Source organism: Mirounga angustirostris, unplaced genomic scaffold (genome assembly GCF_029215605.1).
Source record: "Mirounga angustirostris isolate CCGP_5_RB_7025 unplaced genomic scaffold, mMirAng1.0.hap1 SCAF_14, whole genome shotgun sequence".
NCBI lineage: Eukaryota > Metazoa > Chordata > Mammalia > Carnivora > Phocidae > Mirounga > Mirounga angustirostris.
In genome coordinates, this window is record NW_026991722.1 from 58,168,328 (window position 1) to 58,191,145 (window position 22,818).

At 35.4% G+C, this 22,818-nt stretch overlaps 1 protein-coding gene across 8 annotated transcripts in view; it reads left to right on the forward strand.

Annotated features, from left to right (window-relative positions):
• The window catches only part of ANKRD12 (ankyrin repeat domain 12), a 122,098-nt gene that overhangs the window by 12,156 nt on the left and 87,124 nt on the right, over positions 1–22,818 (forward strand). For 7 of the 8 annotated variants that reach the window (XM_045887035.3, XM_045887038.3, XM_054510359.2 and 4 more), the window contains one exon: positions 21,877–22,014. In XM_045887035.3, coding sequence (XP_045742991.1) covers positions 21,928–22,014 — 87 coding nt within the window. In that variant the 5' untranslated portion in view covers positions 21,877–21,927. Of the gene's footprint in view, positions 1–2,000; positions 2,377–21,876; positions 22,015–22,818 lie in introns of those variants that run through there. The other variant, XM_045887036.3, reaches the window with a different exon arrangement.

Below are 22,818 nucleotides of genomic sequence, written 5' to 3' on the forward strand. Positions count from 1 at the left end.
CTTGTGCAGTGCTATTCATATCTACCTGCCTGGTGGTCATCCTCAGGACTGTCTTAATGTTACCTCTTCTTGAAATTCCCCAAGCACACCCCCATATACATGCACCTGAGTTGGGTAATCTCTTTGTGGTAGTGCTGCCTTATTTCTGTAACATTTATTGTTCCATATAGTAATTAACTTGTCTTTTGCCCCTTAAAAACAGTAAATTTCCTTTAGGCTAGAATTGTGTCTTGTTTATCTTTAGTTCCATTGCTTAGCATATAGATGCTTAGTAAATATTAAGTGATTGAAAATTGCATGAGCGGGCGCCTAGGTGGCTCAGTCAGTTAAGCATCTACCTTCAGCTCAGGTCATGATCCCAGGGTCGTGGGATCTGGCCCCGCATCAGGCTCCCTGCCAGCAGAGAGTCTGCTTCTCCCTTTCCCTCTGCCCCTCCCTCTGCTTGTGCTCTCTCTCTCTCTGTGTCAAATCTTTTTTAAAAAATTGCATGAGCAAACTGGGGTATGATAGCTAAAGGAAATACCCATAGTTAAATAGTTTAGCATCACATATTCATTTTTTGAAGTTATGAGGAGAATCAGTTCTTCTAGACGAATGCTTGTGGGACATACTTTTCACCTTCTATCTATATTGAGGAAAGAAGTGGGGGAGATAAAGAATGGTAGAATTTTAGAGCTGGAATGGACCTCATTTAAAAATGACAAAACTGAGACCCAAAGAGTTAGAGTTAACAATAAGAACTCGGGTCTTCTGGTACTTATTTTGCTAAATTTCTCCTAATATGTTTTGCCTTAGGCTTGGCTGGGATTAGTAGATATTGGTTGTTGGTATTTCAGGCAAATGGGGTATCTAAATATTACTCTGTTTTGTACCATAAGTTTACTTTTGTGTAATTTTGAAAGTAATATACACATATAGCTAAACCAAATTGACCATTTATCTTGTATTTACTTTTTTTTTTTTTTAAGATTTTATTTATTTATTTGAGACCACACGTACAAGCAGGGGGAGCAGCAGACAGAGGGAGAGGGAGAAGCAGGTTCCCTGCGGAGCAGGGAGCCCCATGTGGGGCTCGATCCCAGGACCCTGGGATCGTGACCTGAGCCTAAGGCATATGCTCAACTGGCTGAGCCACCCAGATGCCCCTTGTATTTACTTTGAATAGTCTTCTGAATTACCTGCCATGCTTAGATTCCTGAAAGGTATAATATTTAGCAGCATCAACCCAAAAACAGCCTATATTTACTGTATTGAGCTTCTGTCCTGAATCTTCTACTTCCTTTCCTATTCTGGTGGCTGGGTTAGAAAACATAAAACACACAAAAGTACCTTTTACTTTCCCTCTACCTCTGTCTGAGGCAGTCTCTCACCTGTCATCTCATTATACTTGCCCCTAGAACATTATAGTTCTCCAGAGCAAACCAAATGGAAGTTGACCTATTTTATTATTTTTTAATTTTTATTTTTTTAGATTATACAAGTACTACATGATCATTATAAAAGTTAATATAAAACTGTATAAGAATAGACCATAAACTTAAGGACTTTTAAGAACATTGTTTTAAGGACATTGTTGAGGACAGTTTATTTTAAAGGATGTGGATGTTTGTCTTCATCTTTTGCTTGCTGTTGGTTAAATTTGTCATGTTTATGATACTAATCTCTTGGTCTGGAATACAACTGTCGTATTCTTGTGGGAAAATATTATGAATAGCTGCCAGAAAGTATTGTGGTGAAAGTCAACCATTGGTATGATAAAGAACGCACAATCCCCTCTCATAGACTGAATTTTCCCCTGAATGGTTTTAGTAATTGGGGAGGGGGGGAGTCCAGTTAATATCTCAGAAACATGCATTGTGAGGCCTTTTCCATTAATTTTTAGAACCACTTTTTTTTTTTTTTTTTTTTTTTTGGTCAGATAGAGTGAGAGAGCAGCAGGCAGAGGAAGAAGCATGCTCCTCTCTGAGCAAGGAGCCCGATGCAGGACAGGACTCGATCCCAGGATCCTGGGATCATGACCTGAGCCGAAGGCAGACTGAGCCACCCAGGCATCTCTTAGAACCACTTTTAAAATGTGAAGGAATTAAGCTGTATGGTCTTTAAGTAGGAAATACTTAGTATTTATGTGTAATGGCTTATACTTTTTTGCGTGTGGGGGGGGAACAGCAATAAGGATGTCATAATTTTTTAATAATTTAAGCTGTCATTTTTGCATTCATAGAAAAATAGCATTTGGAATGAAATTATTCTAAACCTCTTATTCTGGAATCAGAATTTTGGAAGGATAGGAGATCTGCATTGTCATCTAGCTTAACATTACTTTCAAGAAGAAACAGAAATACTGAGATGTGATGAAGGTCAACCAAAACATCAGTGGTAGGTCTCAGAATACAGTCTTGAATTTTAGGTTCCAAGATGAAATCATGGAGAAAGTAATGGTTCCTTTCCTAACTGAATGACTCTTAAGGATCATTGAATTCTGTTGCTATAATTTGGTCCTTTACTAGTTGCCTTTAAAAAACAACAACAACAACAATTTTGAAGGAAGCATTTTTACCCCCAAAGCAGCTGCAACCCAATGAAAGCTGAAACAGGAAAAATGGAATTCTCATTCCATGCTTATGGTTCTATCTTTACTTTCTTTGGGTAGAATGTAAAATTAGTGGTGAATTTAGAGGGCAGTATTTGAATATTTTATATGTACTAAGGACTATGCTAAGATACTATTTTATTACTTTCCATTTCTTTATCAGTTGAGCTTTATCATTTTATAATATAGATGAAAAATTTAAGTAACTTTAACTTTGTTTTTCAGTTGTAACATAATCTAAAGTGGATGTTTTGGGGACTTCTAGACGAAATGGTAGACTGGGGAAGCTGCCTTCTTTTTCAAATATGTGGAAATGCTAGATAAAAATATAACATAAAAAATACACAGCTGAGTTTGAAAGCTAGAAAGAGGAATCTGTAGGTGCCTGAAATGGAAAAAGGACTCATCATCATAATAGAAAACAGAAAGTGAAGCCCTTTCCTACAAAGGAAACAGGTACTCCTTAGCCTGTGAGCTTTAATGTAGTGGTGGAATCCACACACCCAGGAATGGCAGGGAGCTGAGCCCAGACCAGGAAAGGTCTGAATTATTCATGAATGGGGTAAACAAAGTCTAACCACCTGCCTGGTTTTATTTTTCCTGGTACATCTTCTTCCTGTCTTTTTTTTTTTTTTTTTTAAAGATTTTATTTATTTATTTGACAGAGAGAGACACAGCGAGAGAGGGAACACAAGCAGGGCGAGTGGGAGAGGGAGAAGCCGGCTTCTTGCTGAGCAGGGAGCCCGACGCGGGGCTCTATCCCAGGACCCTGGGATCATGACTTGAGCCGAAGGCAGACGCTTAATGACTGAGCCACCCAGGCGCCCCTTCCTGTCTTCTTCTTTTCAATCTTTTTAGTATCCTTTTGTGGTTTCTTTTACAAAGTATATTGCTGAATCTTATTTTATCCAGCCACAGAGATTCTAATCTTTTGATTAATGGGTTTAATCCATTTTCATTTATTATAATACATTGGAAATTATTTACATTCTGTTTACTAAACTTCTAGTTATTTTCTACAGTTTTTTAATCCTAAATATGTGCACATGCGCATGTAGGTGTGTGTGTGTGTATATATATATAATATATATATCTTCCCTCCAAACAAGACAAGTACTTTAATTGCTTTCTCACTGTCCTCTGGTCTGCTCCACCCCATCCTCCACCCTCAGTTTCCCAGTAGCCATGTTCATGTTCTGTTGAATTTTAGTTCTGGATTGTTAGGGGTTTTCTTCATTCTTTTTCTTACTTTTTATATAAAATATGCTTTATTAGGTTATTTACGCACTCTTACTCGCATATATCATGTCGTGTCCTCATAGATTTATTTCAGTTCTTTTTTTTTTTTTTAAGATTTTTATTTATTTATTTGACAGAGATAGAGAGCACAAGTAGGCAGAGAGGAAGGCAGAGGGAGAGGGAAAAGCAGACTCTCCACTGAGCAGGGAGCCTGACGCGGGGCTCGATCCCAGGACCCTGGGATCATGACCTGAGCCGAAGGCAGACGCTTAACCGACTGAGCCACCCAGGCGCCCCTATTTCAGTTCTTATTTGAGTGCCTATATAAAAGCAGTTTCAACAGGGTGTTTGTATGTAAACATTCGAAGGCTTTTTATGCCTGAAAATACCTTTAGGTAACCGTCACTTTTAAATAATAGATTAGTTTAATTACAGATTTTTGGTTTGGAATTCTTTTCCTTTAACATTTTGAAAATATTACTGTATTATCTGTTGCTTTTTGGAAGTTGTGATATCCATTTGGTTTCTTTTCCTTTCACTGTGACCTGTACTTCCTCCCTAGAAGATTTTGAAATTTTTGTCTTTTCCAATTTATAATGAGTCTGGGTGTAATTACTTTTCTGTCTTATTTCATTCATTCATTCAGCCAATACTTATTTGCATCTACTGTGTGCTAGGATGTATTCCAGAAACTTTAGTCTGAGTTCTTTCATCTTTTCCTCAATTCTGAAAAATTATTGGTCATTTTTTCAAATATTTTGTTTTCTCCATTTTTTTCTTTTCTGAGAATTTTATTATATGGGTTCTGCCACTTCTAACTTCTTTACATCTCTTAATTTTAATATTTTCCCTTTTTTTTTTTTGATCCCCTCTTAATGCCTTCTGCACCTATCCTCTGCCTGATCTTCTGGCTCATTAATTCATTCTTTGTCTTATCCATTCTATTATTTATCAAATTTGTAAAGTTCTTTATTTCAGCCATTACACTTTTCTACTCTGTATTTCTTGTTGGTTTTCTTTAGTCTTGCTGCATATTATTAGTCTTCTCTTACCTCTTTGAGGATTTTGAATGCTTTAAAAATTGTTCATAATTCTACTTCATATAGTATACATAGTTTGAGTTTAGATTTTACTCTAAGTTCAGTGGGAAGTCAATAAAAAAAATTAAGCAGGGCAGTGGTATCATCCAATTTGTAGTTTTAAAAGATTCCTCTGCTGCCTGTAGAAGGTGTGTATAGGGGTGAGAGAGAGCGAGCGAGAGAGGAGGAGGAAGGAAGAAGTGGGTAAGAGTAGAAGGAATGGAAATAATTTGTAACGTTTTTGCAGTGAGCCTGTTCAAATGATAATAGTAGCTTGGGATGGGTAGCAATCAAGATGAAAGGACATAGATTTAATTTGGGATATGTAGTAGAGATGGAGTCAACATTTCTGGTATTTTGGCTTAAGTGATGGATGGATGGTGGTGCTATTTCTTGAGAAGGTGGATGAGGGTGTGGAGGAGAAAATTTGACAGGGAAAATCAAGAATTCTCTATAGTCTTTTTTGGTTTCATGTGCCTATTCCATGTGAAGATGGCAAATAGACAGATATACAAATACAGAGTTTTAGGTAAGGATTAAAGGTACAGAGTTAGATGTCATTGGCATTTAAATGGTACTTAAAGCCATGAATCTGGATTAGGTCACTTAGGGAGTGTGTTAGAGAATAGAAAAGGGTCTAGGATCAAGTCCTGAGGCATTCCCAGCATTTACAGGTTCTACAGAAGAGGGGATGCCAAGGAAAAAATAGCTTTTTTTAAAAAAGGGCTTTGTTCTGTTGTTTACACAACTTTCAGCATAAAACGTATAGTATACTTTGTTTAACCAGATATTTAGATTCTTTTCCCCCGGTGTTTAAGGCATACAAGTAACATTTTAGTGGATGTCTTTTTTTAAGATTTTTAAGATTTGTTCATTTATTTATTTGAGTGAGAGAGAGCACTTGAGTGGCAGGGGAGGAGCAGAGGGAGAGGGAGAGGAACAACCGACTCCAAGCCCTCTGTGGAGCTTGATCTCACAACCCTGAGATCATGACCTGAGCTTAAATACGAGTTGGATGCTTAACTGACTGAGCTACCCAGGTGGCCCCTGGATGTCTTTCTTTATAATCTTTGCATATTTGTGTAGCACACATGTAGGATAAATTACTAAGAGTTGAATTATTAAGACAGAAGACTGCATTTATATTTTAATGACTCAACCAAATTCCTTTCCAAAGAGGTTATCCCAATTTCATCACCATCAGCAATGTATGAGTATTCAGGTTTCCCTGAACCCTTGCCATCACAGCCTTAATCTTTATCAAGTCTTTTAAGTGAAAAGGTGTTTCATTTTATAGTTTTAAAATTATGAAATGGATTTGAATACTTTGTGTTTTCTTTTTCCTTACTGCTTCTTCGTAGCTTCTGATTTTTTTTTTTTTTTTTGGTAAGTTGTCTGTTTTCTAGTGATTTGTTTAAAACTCTATTAGTCCTTTTCCATTTGGGTTGCAGATGTTTTTCATTTGTTGTCTGATTTCTGTTTGTGATATTTGCATTTCTGGTTTACAGTTTTTATTTAGGATTTCTAACAAAATGAGCTTTTATATCACATTTTAGAAAAACTTACCTCTCTTAAAGAATTTTTTCTAGTATTTTTTTAAAGATTTATTTATTTATTAGAGGAAGAGAGAGCAGGAGCACAAGCAGGAGGGGCAGAAGGAGAGGGAGAGATAATTTCAAGCAGACTGCGGAGTCTGGAACCCAGTACAGGTCTCGATCTCATGACCCTAAGATCATGACCTGAGCCGAAACCAGGAGTCTGGCTTAACTGACTGTACCACCCAAGCATCCCTCTAGTATTTCTGTGGCTTAATTTTTATGTTTATTTCTTTGACCCAGATGTCAACATTTTTAACTTGTCAGAATTATTCTAAAATTTATTTGGTGAGAATTGGAAAGATAATTTTGGAAAAAAATAGACTAAAATTTATTATAAAGCTATACAAAAAAGTATAAAAAAATAAAATACTCAAATGCAAAAAAAACCTAAAACCATAGAGTATTGGTATAAGAATGGAAATACCGAGTACTGAAACAGACTAGAAACCCAGACTAGAAGACAGATTTGGGCATATAAAGGAATAAGAATGATACTAAAAAATTGGCATTACAGATAGAGTTAAATGTCAAAAGAAATGAAAGGAAATAGGAGTGAGTATATTCTCTGATCTTGAAGTAGAGACAGTTTAAGCCTTAAAAAAAAAAAAAAGGAAGGATTCATAAGGAAAATACAAGCATAAAAATGTATTTTTGATAGTACATTGTACAGTCTACTGGGCACCTGTGTTGATAGCATTATTCACAATAGTCAAGAAGTGGAGACAACCTTAATGTCCCATCAATGGATAATAAACTAATTGTGGTATATAAATGCAATGGATAGAGTATTCAGCCTTTGAAAGGAAGGAAATTCTGACACGTGCTACAACATGGGTGAACTTTGAAGACATGCTGAGTGAAATAAGCTAGTCTTAAAAAGACAAATATTATAAAATTTCACTTATACATGGTATCTAGACAGTTAAATTTAGAGACAGAAAGTAAAATGGTGGTTACCAGTGGCTGGGAGAATTGGAAATGGGGAGTTACTGTTTAATAGGTATAGAGCTTCAGTTGGGGTATGAAAAAGTTCTGAAGATGAATGGTGGTGATGCTTACACAACAGTGTGAATGTACTTACTGCCACAGAACCATGCATTACAAGAAATAACAAGTGATTGTGAGGATGTGGAGGAAAGGGAATCCTTGTGCAGTGTTGGTGGGGATGTAAACTGGTGCAATCACTATGGAAAACAGCATGGAAATTCCTCAAAAAATTAAAAAGAGAGCTTCTGTATGATTCAGCAATTCCAGTTCTGGGTACCTTTCCAAAGAAAATGAAAACACTAACTCAAAAAGACTTATGCACTTCCATGTTCGTTGCAGCATTATTTGCAATTAGCCAAGATATAGAAACAACCTAAGTGTCCATTGATAAATGAATGAATAAAGATGTGGTATGTGTGTACAATGAAATATTATTCAGCCATTAAAAGAATGAAGTCTTACCATTTGCAGCAACATGGATGGGCCTTGAGGGCATTACACTAAGTGAAATAAGTCAGAGAAAGAAATATATGATCTCACATGTGAAATCTAAAACAAAACAAAAACACAAAGCTCATAGATACAGAGAACATATTGCTCGTTGCCAGAGGTGGGAAGTGAGTGGGGTTTAGGCAAAATAGATGAAAGGTTAAGTTGGCTTGTAAACAGATGGCTTCACTGGTGAATTTTATCAAACATTCAAATAAATTAATACCAATTATTCTCAAACTCCTCCAAAATATAGAACAGGAGGGAATTCTTCCAAAATAATTTTATAGGGCCAGCATTATCCTGATACCAAAACCACACAAGATACCACAAGAAAAGAAAAATTGCCACTGCTATCCCTGATGTGAATGTATCAATGTACATACAAAAATTGTCAACAGATATTAGCAAACCAAATTTAACAGTATGCTAAAAGGATCATACATGATGATCAGATGGGAGTTATTCCATGTATATGGTGATGGTTCAACATCCTCATATCAGTCAGTGTGATATAGCACATTGAAAAATGAAGGGTAGATATCATATTATCTCAATACATGCCAAAAAACATTTCACAAAATTCAACATCCACTTATGAAAAAAAATAATACACTCAACAAAAGCAGGTATAAAAGATGGAATGTGCCTCAACATAATAAAGGTCATATGTGACAAGCTCAGAACAGACATCAGAGTCAAGAGTGGAAGGTTGTAAGCATTTCATCTGCAATCAGGAGCAAGACAAGGATGTCCATTCTTGCTGTTTTTATTCAACACAGTATAGGTAGTCCTAGCCAGAGCAGTTAGGCAAGAAAAAGAAATAAAAGACATCTAAATTGGAAAGGACGAAGTAAAACTGTCATTGCAGATGACATAATATATATCGAAAACTCTACCAAAAACTGTTAGATCTAGTAAACGAATTCAGTCAAGTTTTGGGATATAAAATCAATATACAAAATCTGTTGCATTTCTGTATACTAATGAACTATAAGAAAGAGAAATCAGGAAAACAGTCCCATTTACAATTGCATCAAAAAAAATTGCCTAAGAATAAATTTAACCAAAGAGGCGAGGCCCTGAATATTGAAGACCAGAAGACGTTAATGAAAGCAGTTGAAGATGACACAAATGGAGAGAGATTCTGTGCTAATGGATTGATGGAATCAAAATTGTTAAAATGTCCATACTAGCCAAAGCAATCTATAGATTCAGTGCAATCCCTATCAAAATTCCAATGGCATTTTTCACAGAAACAAGTTGTAAAATTTCTATGGAACCACAAAAGACCTCAAATAGCCAAAGTAGTCTTCAGGAAGAACAAAGCTGAAGGCATCACCACGCTCCCTGATTTCAAACTATATTACAAAGCTATAGTAATTAAAACTGTGTTACTGGCATAAAAAGAGGCACAGAGGTCACTGGAGCAGAGTAGAGAACCCAGAAATAAACTCATACATACGTGGTCAGTTAATTTACAACAGAGGAGGCAAGAATATACATGGGGAAAGGACAGTCTCTCCAAAAAATGGTCTTGAGAAAACTGGACTACTATCTTATACCCTAAACAAAAATCCACTCAAAGAGCGTAAATCATGAAACCATAAAATTCCTAGAAGAAAACAGGTGTTAAGCTCCTTGACAGGTCTTGGCAATGGTATTTTGAATCTGACACCAAACGTAAAAGCAAAGATAAGTGAGACTACATCAAATTAAAAAGCTTCTGCACAGCAAAGGAAACCATCAACAAAACAAAACCATCAACAAACCATCAAACAAAACAAAATTAACCTACTGAATGGGAGAAAATATTTGTAAATCCTATATCTATTAGGGACTAATATCTAGAAAATATAAAGAACTCCTACAACTCTAGCAAAAAAGAAAGCAATCCAATTTAAAAGCGGAAAGAAGATCTGAATAGACATTTTTCCAAAGAAGGACCTGCAGGTTGCCAACAGGTACATGAAAGGATGCTCAACATCATTAATCATTAGGGAAATGTAAATGAAAGCCACAGTAAGATATCTGCTCACACCTGTTAGAATGGCGATTATCCATAAAGGCAGGAAGTAAGTATTGGTGCGGATGTGGAGAACAGGGAACCCTCCTCATGCACTGTTGGTGGGAATATAAATTGGTATCGCCACTATGGAAAATAGTATGAAGGTTCCTCAAAAAATTAAAAATAGAATATCATATGATCTAAGAATTCCACTTTTGGGTATCTATGCGAAGAAAACAAAATACTTGGAAATATACATGCACCTCTATGTTTATGGCAGCATTATTATTGTAATAAATATATTGGCTGTTGTAGCCAATATATGAAAAGAGTTCATTGATGGATGAATGGATAAAGAAATTATGATATATACAGTAGAGAAGGAAAAATTCTTCTTTTCCACTTAAAGGTTTTACAGCTGGACTAAGAATTAAATTTACGTGAGACAGGTTAACAGGAGAAAAAACCCAAAGTTCCATTATGTGCTCATGGAGGCCCAATAATGAAATGAGATCCAAGAAATGAGCAGGGCAGGCAGTTTTTCTGCTTTTTTAGACAAAGACAATAAATTTGTGAGGAATTGAGAGGATGAAGAAAACATGTTCGGGAACTTCACGTAGTAGGAATTCCAAGTGAAATTTGGGCTGAGGTAGTAGATTCATTTCTACAGCTTTCTCATTTTTGAAGTCCCTATCTCTGATTGATGATAAGGATGCCTTCTATATGGGAGATATATTTCCTGCTTTTAGGGGAACAAAAGAGTGTGTAAGTGTCTTTGCACTGACTGTTTCCCAAGTAGCTGCAGTTCAAAATAATCGATAGGCCATTGTGGTAGATTTTGGGTGGCCTTACCTTGGCCCCTACAAAACACATACACACACACACACACGGGAATATCATTCAGCAGTAAAAAAGAATGAAATCTTGCCATTTGCGACAACATGGGTGCCCCATGAGGACAGTTGTGCTAAGTGAAATAAGTCAGTCAAAAAGACAAACACCGTATGATTGCTCTTAAATTTAGGATCTGAAAAAACAAAAACAAAAACAGCAACAACAACTGACAAAAAAACAAGTTCATGGATACAGAAAACTGGTTGCTAGAGGTGGGGGGTAAATGGTGAAGGGGTTCAAAAGATTAAAAAAAAAAGTGGGAAATTAAAAATCATAAAGATGTACAGCATGGTGACAGCATAATATACAGCATGGATAATACTGTATTGCAAATTTGAAAGTTGCTAAGAGTAAATCTTAAAAGTTCTCATTATGAGGAAAATAATTTGCAACCGTGTATGGTGACAGATGTTAGCTAGACTTATTGTGATTACATCACAGTATATACAAATACTGAATCGTTATGTTTTACGCTTGAAACTAATGTAATGTTACATGTCAGTTATACCTCTATAAAAAAATAAAGTGGTAAATTTTATATTAGGTATATTTCACCACAATTTAAATTTTATATATATTTTAAATTTAAGTTATATGTAATTATAAATGCATAGTTATAATTACTATAATTTAACCACAATTTAAATTATTATAATTTAAATTACATGTAATTACATATATACACAGGCATACTTTGTTCTATTGGCTTTGCTTTATTGAGCTTTACAGACACTTTTTTTTTTTTTTGACAAATTGGATATTATGGCAACCTTGTGTTGAGCAGGTCTGTCAGTGCCATTTTCCCAACAGCATTTGCTCAGTTTGTGTCTTTGTATCACATTCTGGTAATTCTTGCAATATCTCAGACTTTTTCATTATTTGTCATAGTGATCTGTGATCAGTGATTACAACTCGAAACTCAGATGATGGTTAGCAGTTTTTAGCAAGAAAGTATTTTTTTTAATTAAGGTATATCCATTTTTTTTTAACTTAATAGACTACAGTGTAGTGTAAAACATCACTTTCACATGCACTGGAAAACCAAAAAAATTCATTTGACTCATTTTTTTGCAATTTTCACTTTATTACAGTAGTCTGGAACCAAACCCACAGTATCTCTGAGATATGTCTGTGTATGTGTGTGCGTGTACAAAAATGACAGCATTGTTTTTCTGCTTTTACAAGACAATAGAAAAATGGTAAATACCACAGTAGAAAATGGCAAAGGATACTAACAAAAATCTGAAGAGAAAAAAATGGAGTAGTGGCTAAAGTGGGGTGAAAAAGTTTTTGATAGAAGTCCAAGAACCTAAGGGATCAGAATGTGAAATGGGATATAGACATGAACTTTGAAGAAAACCATGATGGGGGAGGGATTTGAGGTAGAGATAAAGACTGTAAGTGATAAAACTCAATATGAGGTAGAGTGGTACTGGGTTATAACCAGTATGAGGTATGTAGGTGCTTGCAGTAAAAAGGGTAGAGGAAGAAGTTATTTAATGGTTCCCAAATCATTGAAATTACCTGGGGAACTTTTTTATAAGTAAACATTTTACTTTAAAGTAGTTTTAGATTTACAGAAAAATTATAAAGACAACATGGAGTTTCTATATACCTCACCAAATTTTCTCCGTTATTAATATCTTACATTAGCATGGTACAGTTGTCATAATTGATACATTATTATTAACTGAAATCCATACTTTATACAGATTTCTATAATTTTTATCTAATGTCATATTCCTGTTCTAGGAATCCCATCTAGGATGCCACATTACATTTAGTCATCATGTCTCCTATGCTCCTCTTGGCTGTGATGGTTTCTCAGACTTTCCTTGTTTCTGGTGGTCTCGACCATTTTAAGGAGTACCGGTCAGGTATTTTTGTAGGGTGCCCCAATATTGGAATTTGTCTTATATTTTTCTTGTGATTAAACTAGGGTTATGTGTTTTAGGGAGGAAAACCACCTAGGTAAAGTTCTGTTTTCATCACATCAATGGTACATACTATCAAAATGACATCACTGTTGATGCTAACTTTAATCACTTTGCTGGGATAGTATTTGTCAGGTTTTTCAAGTTTGTTTTCCCGCTTTCCGTACTGTATTCTTTGGAAGGAAGTCACTCTGTGCAACCCACAGAGTGGGCAATAATGCTTCATTCACCTCCTTGAGAGAATATCTATATAAACTACCTGGAATTCCTCATGGAAATGGACATAGATATTTATGCCTTGGGTTATAACCCAGTACCACTTTACTTATTTATTCTATTGCTGAAAGTGTTCCAACTTTACCAGTTGGGACCTCTTGCAGTTGACACCTGTATCCCTTTGACACATTCCCATTGTTGAATTTATGTCCATTTTTTGAGGACTTCCTTCCTTTATAGTACAAGAGTCTCCAAACTCACGTTGTATATTTCCTGTCTCAGTCCTAGGATCAGCCATTTTTCTAAGCCCTGGTTCCTCTGGATAAAGGTACTAGTAACCAAGATCTTGGTGTTACGTGTTCTCCTTGCTACTGGGGTATTTGTTGTTGCTCCTGGGCTTGCTAGCTGATACAGGAAGGAAATCTATGTGTGTAATCTAATTCTACCTGTGCATATCTATAAATATTTTTGTATGAAACCATCTGTGTGTACATTAAGCTAAACATGAATTCATACTCTCTCAAACAATAATTCATTACCACATTTCAGCCTTCTCCTGACTTGCCTTTCTGCAATCTCCCACTCAAGCAGTGAGAACCATAGCTCCTACAATTCACTATCCATTTACTTAAGTGTTCATTTCCAGAATACAAGATCATTTGACCCTTAAACAACACACAGAGGTTAGGGGTGCTGACTCCCCACACAGTTGAAAATCCACATACAACTTTTAACTCCTTAAAAACTCCTTTTTAACTCCTTACTAATAGGGAGAACCACAAGAGATCACTTTTTATCGCGATGCGCAATTTATGTAGAGATGATTGGCATGACTCGACATTTTAAATGGGTACTTGCAACACTGAACCCACCAGTAGTAACAGGATGTGGCTGTGAAATTATTATGGTAGTACAAGATGTGTGTGCTACAGTTAATTTTTTTTTTTTGAGTTTGCTCATTTATTTATTTATTAAAGATTTTATTTATTTATTTGAGAGAGAGAGAATGAGAGACAGAGAGCATGAGAGGGAGGAGGGTCAGAGGGAGAAGCAGACTCCCCACCGAGCAGGGAGCCCGATGTGGGACTCGATCCCGGGACTCCAGGATCATGACCTGAGCCGAAGGCAGTCGCTCAACCAACTGAGCCACCCAGGCGCCCGCTACAGTTAATTTTATGCAGTTATTTAATACTCTGTCTTTACATTTGTTTTCATTTGTCTTGACTAAATGGTACCATGTACAGTCTCTGCATGTGTACATTTTGATAAATTAGTTTTGTTTTTGTTTTGTTTTTTTTTTATTTGAGAGAGAGAGAATGAGAGAGAGCAAGCACATGAGAGGGAGGAGGGTCAGAGGGAGAAGCAGACTCCCTGCCGAGCGGGGAGCCCGATGCGGGACTTGATCCAGGGATTCCAGGATCATGACCTGAGCTGAAGGCAGTCGCTTAACCAACTGAGCCACCCAGGCGCCCGATAAATTAGTTTTTTATTACAGATTTCTGTATATTTTATGGTAATAAATGGTAAAATATACTAGTATTTACATATTTTATGCATACATGGGATACCTAACTCTTTTTTCACTATTTCTGGGCTGTGTAGTTCTTGTGTGAGTGTTTTCAAATTGTTGCATATCTCTTTATTTTTTCTAATATATAATTATTGAAAAATTCCACATATAAATGGACCTGTGCAGTTCAAACCCATATTGTTCAAGGCTCAACTCTATAGTATCAAATTGTTAAGCTATACCACCAGGGACCTTTTTTTATTGAAATAAAATTCACATGTAATTCACTATTTTAACCATTTTAAAGTGTACAATTCAGTGGTTTTAGGTATATTCACAATGTTGTGCAACGATCACCATTACCTAATTCTAGAACATTTTTAATTACCCAAAAAGAAACCTGTTTCCCTCTTCTCCCAGCCCCTGGCAGTCACTAAAGGCAGCTTTTTAAAAAGTGGTATTTATTTCCATTCCCAGATATTCTGATTCAGTAGTTCCAAAGATAAAGCTAGACATCTGTATCTTTAAAAAACGACAACAAACGATTCTGCTTTGCTTCTGGTAGTCAAGCAAGTTTGAATTACCAGGTGGCATAAGCCTAAAAGAACAGCATATTTTGAGTAAGTTGAAATGTTCTGGAAGCAGTAATGTGAATCAAAGAGGATCTCATCAAAGCTAAAAACAAATGCCAACGCAGTTTGATTGTCTTTAATTTAAAAGTCGGTTTAGGCAGGGTTGAAGTGAGGGAAAGAAACCATTTTATAAAATGTCAGCTTGTTGGGCGCCTGGGTGGCTCAGTTGGTTAAGCGACTGCCTTCGGCATCGGGCTCCCTGCTCAGCAGGGAGTCTGCTTCTCCCTCTGACCCTCCCCCCTCTCATGCTCCCTCTCTATCTCATTCTCTCTCAAATAAATAAAATCTTAAAAAAAAAAAAATGTTTAAAAAAAAATAAGTAAAAAAAATAAAATGTCAGCTTGTTGCATCTGTGTTTAGATTTCAGTTAATTTTTAATCCATGTAGTCTGTATTCATCCATTACTAAGTTTTGGTTTCAGTACTTTGTTCTGCTTATTCTCTCTTGGGTGTTTTTTTCCCCCTGACTTTTTTTATTTTTAAGCTTCTGCTTATCTTAGCCCACTTAGAGGAAAGCTTCCCAACTCTTCTTGCCACCAAAACCTTGGTAAAAATGTACCCTTAAAGGATGAGTACTAATTGCGAAGTAGGTATAGAGCTGTAGGAGTAAAGCTAAATATATCTGATGACTTAATTGGGAAAGATTTGCTGACAGACTTTGAGTTTGATACCTTTTCGTTTTGTAGATAGAAGCTAAAGACCAATTCTGGTATTTTGTGATACCCCTATGAGGAATTTTGAAGTCAGACTTATGGTTGGAAAATAGAGTGACTAGACTTATAATTGGAAGATAGAGTAACTAGGGCTAACAAAAAAAATAATGTTTAAAGCATTGATTCTGAGGGTCCAGTGCTCACTGAATGTTATAAAACTATAAAGTGATCTCAAAATACAGAATTTTCTTTAGTTTCTTTAGAAGAACACTTCTGTAGATTTTCACTTTTACTTTTACATCCATAGCATATAACTTCACAAATTCCATTATCTACTTCTGTTCCCCAAAGTTCTCGTCTAGCCATACTATCTTGCCAGTAGTCTACCAGTCTTTTCTCTCTTCTTGGATTTTTTCCCCTTAACCCTCACTTGTTTTGTCATGTTGAGTAGCTTTTCCCTACAGACTGCTCCCAAGGCTTATTCCTTCTTGATTGGTTTTTCCAAAGCATTTTCTCAACAACGTTTGGCTTCTTCCTATGGGCGATTTTGTACTCTCTGCTAGGAAGATAAAGTTTTCTCCAAATTGTTAGGATGAAGAGTAAGTCATAAAAAAGAGCAACTTATTAATATTGCCTGAAGAATCGGTTTTGTTATTATACTAAGAAGTCTGTCAAGCAAGACTTGACATTGCAGTTACCTCAGCCTTCAAGAAGGATGCTTATCTGTGTAATTATTCTTGTCGAGTTAGCTGTGTTGTTTGAATCTGCTCTTCTTGTTATTAAATTATAACTTAGCATTAGTTTAATGACATTGTTACTGGCTAAATTAGTTTTACTTGCTTGGATAAATTTTACATTGTGGGTAGTGATATGGATTTTTATCAGTAGTTTTTAGCAAATTTCCAATAACTGGACTTTTTAGATATGCATGCATTGTGTCCCCAAAATGAGTCAGTCAGACTCCTTTTGCTAAAGCAAATGCGTATGTAATCCAAGAAAGTGTGCTTATAGAATATTTTTCTACTGGAAAGAAGGATTGGGTAAGGTAGATGGATACCACCTTACTTAGGTCAAGAGATTTAAGATACAGTAGTTCTCTTCCAGTTATGTGATTTCTCCTCCCCATCCCTCATCCCCCACCCCACCATCAAAAGTAGTTTCTAGAGATCGCAATGAAGGAGGCTTTGAAAAATCAGTTTGGAAAATACTGTTTAAAGTTCTATTTAAATGTAAAGAATTGTATAAAACTTCATTTTTTCCTTATAATCTGAAAGAAAAAAATATAATCTGTGGTTTGCAAGCTTCTGCTAAGACGATTTTAAACTTAAAAATCCTTAGAGGTCAGTAATTGAGTAAGCAACAAATTTTCTATCTAAAGTGGAGGGAAGAATAAACTTCCAGAGAAGCCAGTGTTAAAGGTGATAATTAAGAGGCAGTGATAAGAAACTAATAGTTGCTACATATACTTGCCAGAAAAATGGAAACAGATCAATCTAAGAGAAGAAAGCTATGGAGCATTTATGGCATAAGTAACAATCAGTAGAATAAAATAAATATTGTGCCAGTGTTTGAATGCTCTTTAGGATCAATCTTGTAAGTTAAAGTACTCTCACAAAGAGTTATCCTGTGAAGAAAGGAAATGACAGTTAAAAAATTTTAATGAGACACTCAGGCTGCTTAATGTAGTTATTTTTTAAATTAAGATGATACCCCACACACCCACATGCATGCATGTTGTGTATATATATATGGTTTAATATGGTAGAGAAATCCCGTCTTAAATTAATGAAATGAATCCTTTTCTAATGAGATCGTTTATAATATCAGTAAAAATACTCAGTAATTTAATTTGTTTTCAAATTTTCCTAATGATTAAGAACCACTGGGATACTTATTAAAAGTACAAATTCTTGGTTTTATTTCAAACCTACTAAATGTGTGTTTTAACCCGCACTCCAAGAAATTTTTATTAAGTAGGACTACATTAAACTAAAAACCTTTTGCACAGCGAAGGAAACAATGGAAAGGCAGCCTTTGGAATGAGAGAAAATATTTGCCATACATCTAGTAAGGGATTAATGTCCAAAATATATACAACTCAATAGTAAACAAATTCAGTTTAAAAATGGGCAAAGACCTGAACATTTCTCCAGAGAAGACACACAAACGGCCAAGTATATGAAAAGGCGCTCGGCACCTGGGTGGCTCAGTCATTAACGCATCTGCCTTCTGCTCAGGTTGTGATCCTGGGGTCCTGGGATCGAGCCCCGCATCGGGCTCCCTGCTCTGCAGCAAGCCTGCTTCTCCCTCTCTCACTCTCCCTCCATGTGTTCCCTCTCTCGCTGTGTCTCTCTCTCTGTCAAATAAATAAATAAATAAAATCTTAAAAAAAAAAAGAGAGAAAAGGTGCTCAGCATCACTAATCATCAGGGAAATGCAAATCAAAACCATGATGAGATCTAACCTTACACCTTTTAGGATGGCTGTTACCAAAAAGACAAGAGATAGCAAGAGTTGGTGACCGTAGGGTGACAAGGTCCCTTATACACTCTAGTTGGAATGTAAGTTGGTGCAGCCACTATGGAAAAGAGCATGGAGGTTCCTCAAAAAATTAACAGTATAACTGCTATCTGATCCAGCAATCCCACTTTTAGGTATATATCTAAAGGAAATGAAATGAATACCTCAAAGTGATATTTCTACTAATCTGTGTTGCAGCATTAGTCACAAAAGCCAAGTGTAGAATCAGCCTTAATGTGTGTTGATGGATGAATGGATAAAGAAAATATGGTCTTCATATTTACAGTGGAATATCATTCAGTCATTGAAAAAAAGGAAATCCTCCCATTTGTGCTAACATGGATGAACTTCAAGGACATTACATTAAGTGAGATAAGCCAGAGACAGAAAAATAAATACTGTATGATTTCACTTACGTGTGGAATCTAAAAATGAACTCACGGAAACAAAGAGTAGAATGGTGGTTGCTGGGGATTGGGGGAAATGGGGAGATGTACAGCATGGTGACTATAGTTAATAATATATACTTGAAATTTTCTAAGAGTATAGACTCAAGTGCTCTTACTATACACAGATAAAATGTGTTAATTATGTGACATGATGGATGTTTTAATTAGCTTCTGGTAATCATTTCACAGTGTATACATATATTAAATTACCACATTGTACACCTTAGATATATACAGTGTTTGTCAGTTATACTTCAGTAAAACCAGGGGGAAAAGATGAGGTTTGATGAGAGTGTACATTCTTGCCCCATTGTTGATCTTAGGAGACAAAGAAAGCTTTCAAGTTCTGTTCTATTACTGGGAGTTGTTTGCCATTAATCAGTATTAACTTTTATCAAATGCTTTTTCTGTATCTGGTGAGACTACCATTTGTTTTTTTCACTTTTAGTCTGTTAATACAGTGAATTGCATAGATTGATTTTCACGCATTAAGCTGACTTTCAATTACTGGGATAAATCCTACTTGTCATGATGGATTGTCCTTTTTATATATAGTTGAATTTAATTTCCTAATATTTTATTGAAGATTTTTTTGTATATGATCATGAGCTGTTGTATTGATCGGTAGTTTGTTTGGGAGCCCAACATGGGGCTTGAACTCACAACCCTAAGATCAAGACCTGAGCTGAGATCGAGTCGGGCGGTTAACCAACTGAGCCACCCAGGCGCCCCAATTATATTAAATTTATTACTGTTTGTTTTTGACCCATGACATGGCCTATCTTGGTGAATATTCTGTGTGCCTTTGAAGAGAATGACTATTTTCCTGTTGTTGGGCAGATTTTTGTACAAATGTCAGTTAGATCCAGTTGACTTGAATTGATGGCATTTTTCAGTTCTTTTATATTCTTGTTAATTTTCTATCTTAGACTAGTTGAAGCTTTCAGCTGTAATTATGAATTTGTCTATTTCTCCTGTCAGTTTTGCCAGTTTTTGCTTCCTGTATTTTGAAGCTCTTTTGCTAGTTGCATACACATTTAGTGGACTGATCTAATTACATACTGAACTTATCAGTGTGTAATATGTAAAGTTCCCCTTTGCTCTGAGATCTGTTTTGTCTGATATTAATGTAGTTACTCTAGCTTTCCTTTGATTAGTGCTTGCATGGCATATCTTTTTTCCATTCTTTTCCTGCCTTCTATTTGGTTATTTGTACATTTTAAGATACTCTGTTTTAGTTTACCTAATGTGATTTTGATTATCCTGTGTATAGTTTGTATATTGGTTGCTCTAGCAGTTACATTATATAGCATAGGCTCAGAACCTAACTATATATTAAATGCTTTTTATTGATGGAATATTTTTAGAATCTAATTTTGATTTTTTGAAATTTTCCAAATAAAGTTATTGAAAGGTAATACAAGCTTTTTCTGACAGTCCATTAATAGAATATTATTGCTATGTATAATTTTCTTAAAAAATATTAATGACAGTCCTAAATTCACCAATAACTTGCTTTGCTTGATCTACAAAGGAGCTAGTGCTTTATCTTTATAGTCTCACCTAGACTAATGCCTGGGGTTGATATTATGCAGATCCGTTTTGCTTTTGAGTCAGAATTTTTGTGTTTATATATGACTCATAACTGTAACTCTGTAGGCTTTACACAAGGCTAGTTTTGAGGGCAGTGCTATGTTTAATGATTCTATTTATATGGTAATAGTTGAAACAGTTGAATGATCCCAAGGTAAACTGTGCCTCATGTGTGTAGTATCAAAAAAGTTTCTTTATTCAAGTTTATTTCCTCCTCTATAAATGAAAGATTTGAACTATTTGAACTCTGGCAGTTTTTTTCTGTTGGAATGTATTCTAATTTGGCTATGTTCAGATTAATTTAATCTAGTTTTGATAATCTACAAGTTAAGTCAGTTCATCTAAGGGATTTTGGGGTTTGATTCACCTATTGAAATCAAACATTTTAAAGCACCAATAGAACAATTTCAAGAACATAGAAGATTTTATTAATCCTCTGTTCAAGGTGTCTGGGTTTTAATAATTCACATAGATGCTAGAATGTAGCTTACTTAGACCTGTAATATCCATCTATAAGAAATTTATTGCATGAAATAATTAAAAATTAGGCTTGTCAGTCATTCTGCTTAATGTTGTGGTCTGTCATGCTCCTGTTGGCCAGAAACTTCAGTCTAGCCCAGTACTGTACAGTAGAGCTCTCTGTGATAATAGAAATGTATATCTGTATTATATAGTAGTTACTTTAATTTTAGTTAATTTAACTTTCAACAGCCACATGTAGCTAGTAGGTCATCAGACAGCAACACTGGTCTAGTCTCATGGCTTCCCTTTTTATATGTAAAACTCCCTTCTTGGAATTTTTTTGGATTTCAAGTGTAAATTTATATGTAAGCATAAGCTTCTAAGAAGATTCTTGACCTATTGCAGAGCAGGAAACAGAAGGCTGAACAAATTAGAAAATGGTATATGACATGATAATTACAGTATGATAAACATTAAGCAAATGAATAGGTTGGTAAAGTGACTAACTGCCTGGGAATGTCTGGGAGTTGAGTGAAGGTGAATAAATACTCCAGGAATTTTAAGTAGGAAGGGTTTCATAAATTTCAGTTAATTTAAAATGGAATTAGATATTGTAAAATTGCAGTCAAACCTATCAGATTCTTGGTTGGGTCTTCAGAAGTATATTCCAGACCAATGCAGAACTACCAGAGAATCTGCTAGGACCTTCTACCTTTAGAGACAGGCTGAAATGACAAACCCTTTGTTACTGCTTTCATTTCTACTGCTTGTGTTTCCTTGAAAAACTGGATATTAGATATTAGTCTAGAGAAGATGGGAAGAAATATAAAAGTAGTTCTCTTTTCTTTTCAGTGACAAGCTGAGTAGACTTTAATTAGAAACTCATTCTTAAATGAAAACTTAGTTTAGGCTAGGACTTTTAGAGACATAGAGAATATCAAATTGCATTAATTGTGGTATATACCTTTAAGTAGGTTTCATTGCATATGTATACAAATAACTCTTATATATCCATTCTTTACAGATCCAGGATGAGAAGACTGATAAAAGAAGAAGCTAGCTGAACAGCTATAAGATGCCCAAATCTGGGTTCACAAAACCAGTTCAGAGTGAAAATTCTGACAGTGACAGCAATATGGTAGAAAAACCATATGGAAGAAAGGTATATGATTATACTAAAGATGTGTTGACTCCTTTGGAATTGGCAAGAACTCCCCATTTAGTATTTTTAGTAATTAGCCATAAAATAAAAAGCAGTTGGATGCCAGATAAATCCAAACCATTTATCTAAATCTTTTAGAATTAAATTGGATTCCTAGGAATAAGATTGTTTTTCATTCCCTGAGATAACACAATTACTAATATGTCATATTTACTTAAGAAATAATCAGTGAGAGGGGGGTGAAAAAAAAAAAATCCAAGACTTCACAATCATTTGGCATTTCTTTCTCCACCTCCTGACCCCCAGTACCAAAACACACATATACACTAACAGTTGCATTTTCCATATATTTAACCTTGGGTAAATTTACATAACTTTTCCAGCCTCAGTGTCTCTCTCTCTAATGGAGGACAAGAGTACTTTAGAGAATTGTTGTGACGGTGAAATGGCATAAGTATAGTGCCTAATGTAATGCTTGTTACATAATATGTGCTTAATAAATATTAACAGTTTTTGTTGTTTATTATAGTCATTGCCAGTGACCTATGATTCTTTTTACATCTATCCTTCTTCATTCCTAACTGGTCTCAATCTCCTTTATCTAGTTAATTTTACACATTATCTTTGAATTTTTCCTTTTTGTTTTTTTGTTTTTCCTTTTAAGTCTTTTCTTCCCCCTAAGTCATTTTCTTATTAAAGGACATCTGAAATGTTTCCGGTTTTTCGCAAATATGAATAGAGCTGCAATGAACATTTGTGTACAAATCTTTTTTTTAATCCCTTTATTGAGGTATAATTTATATA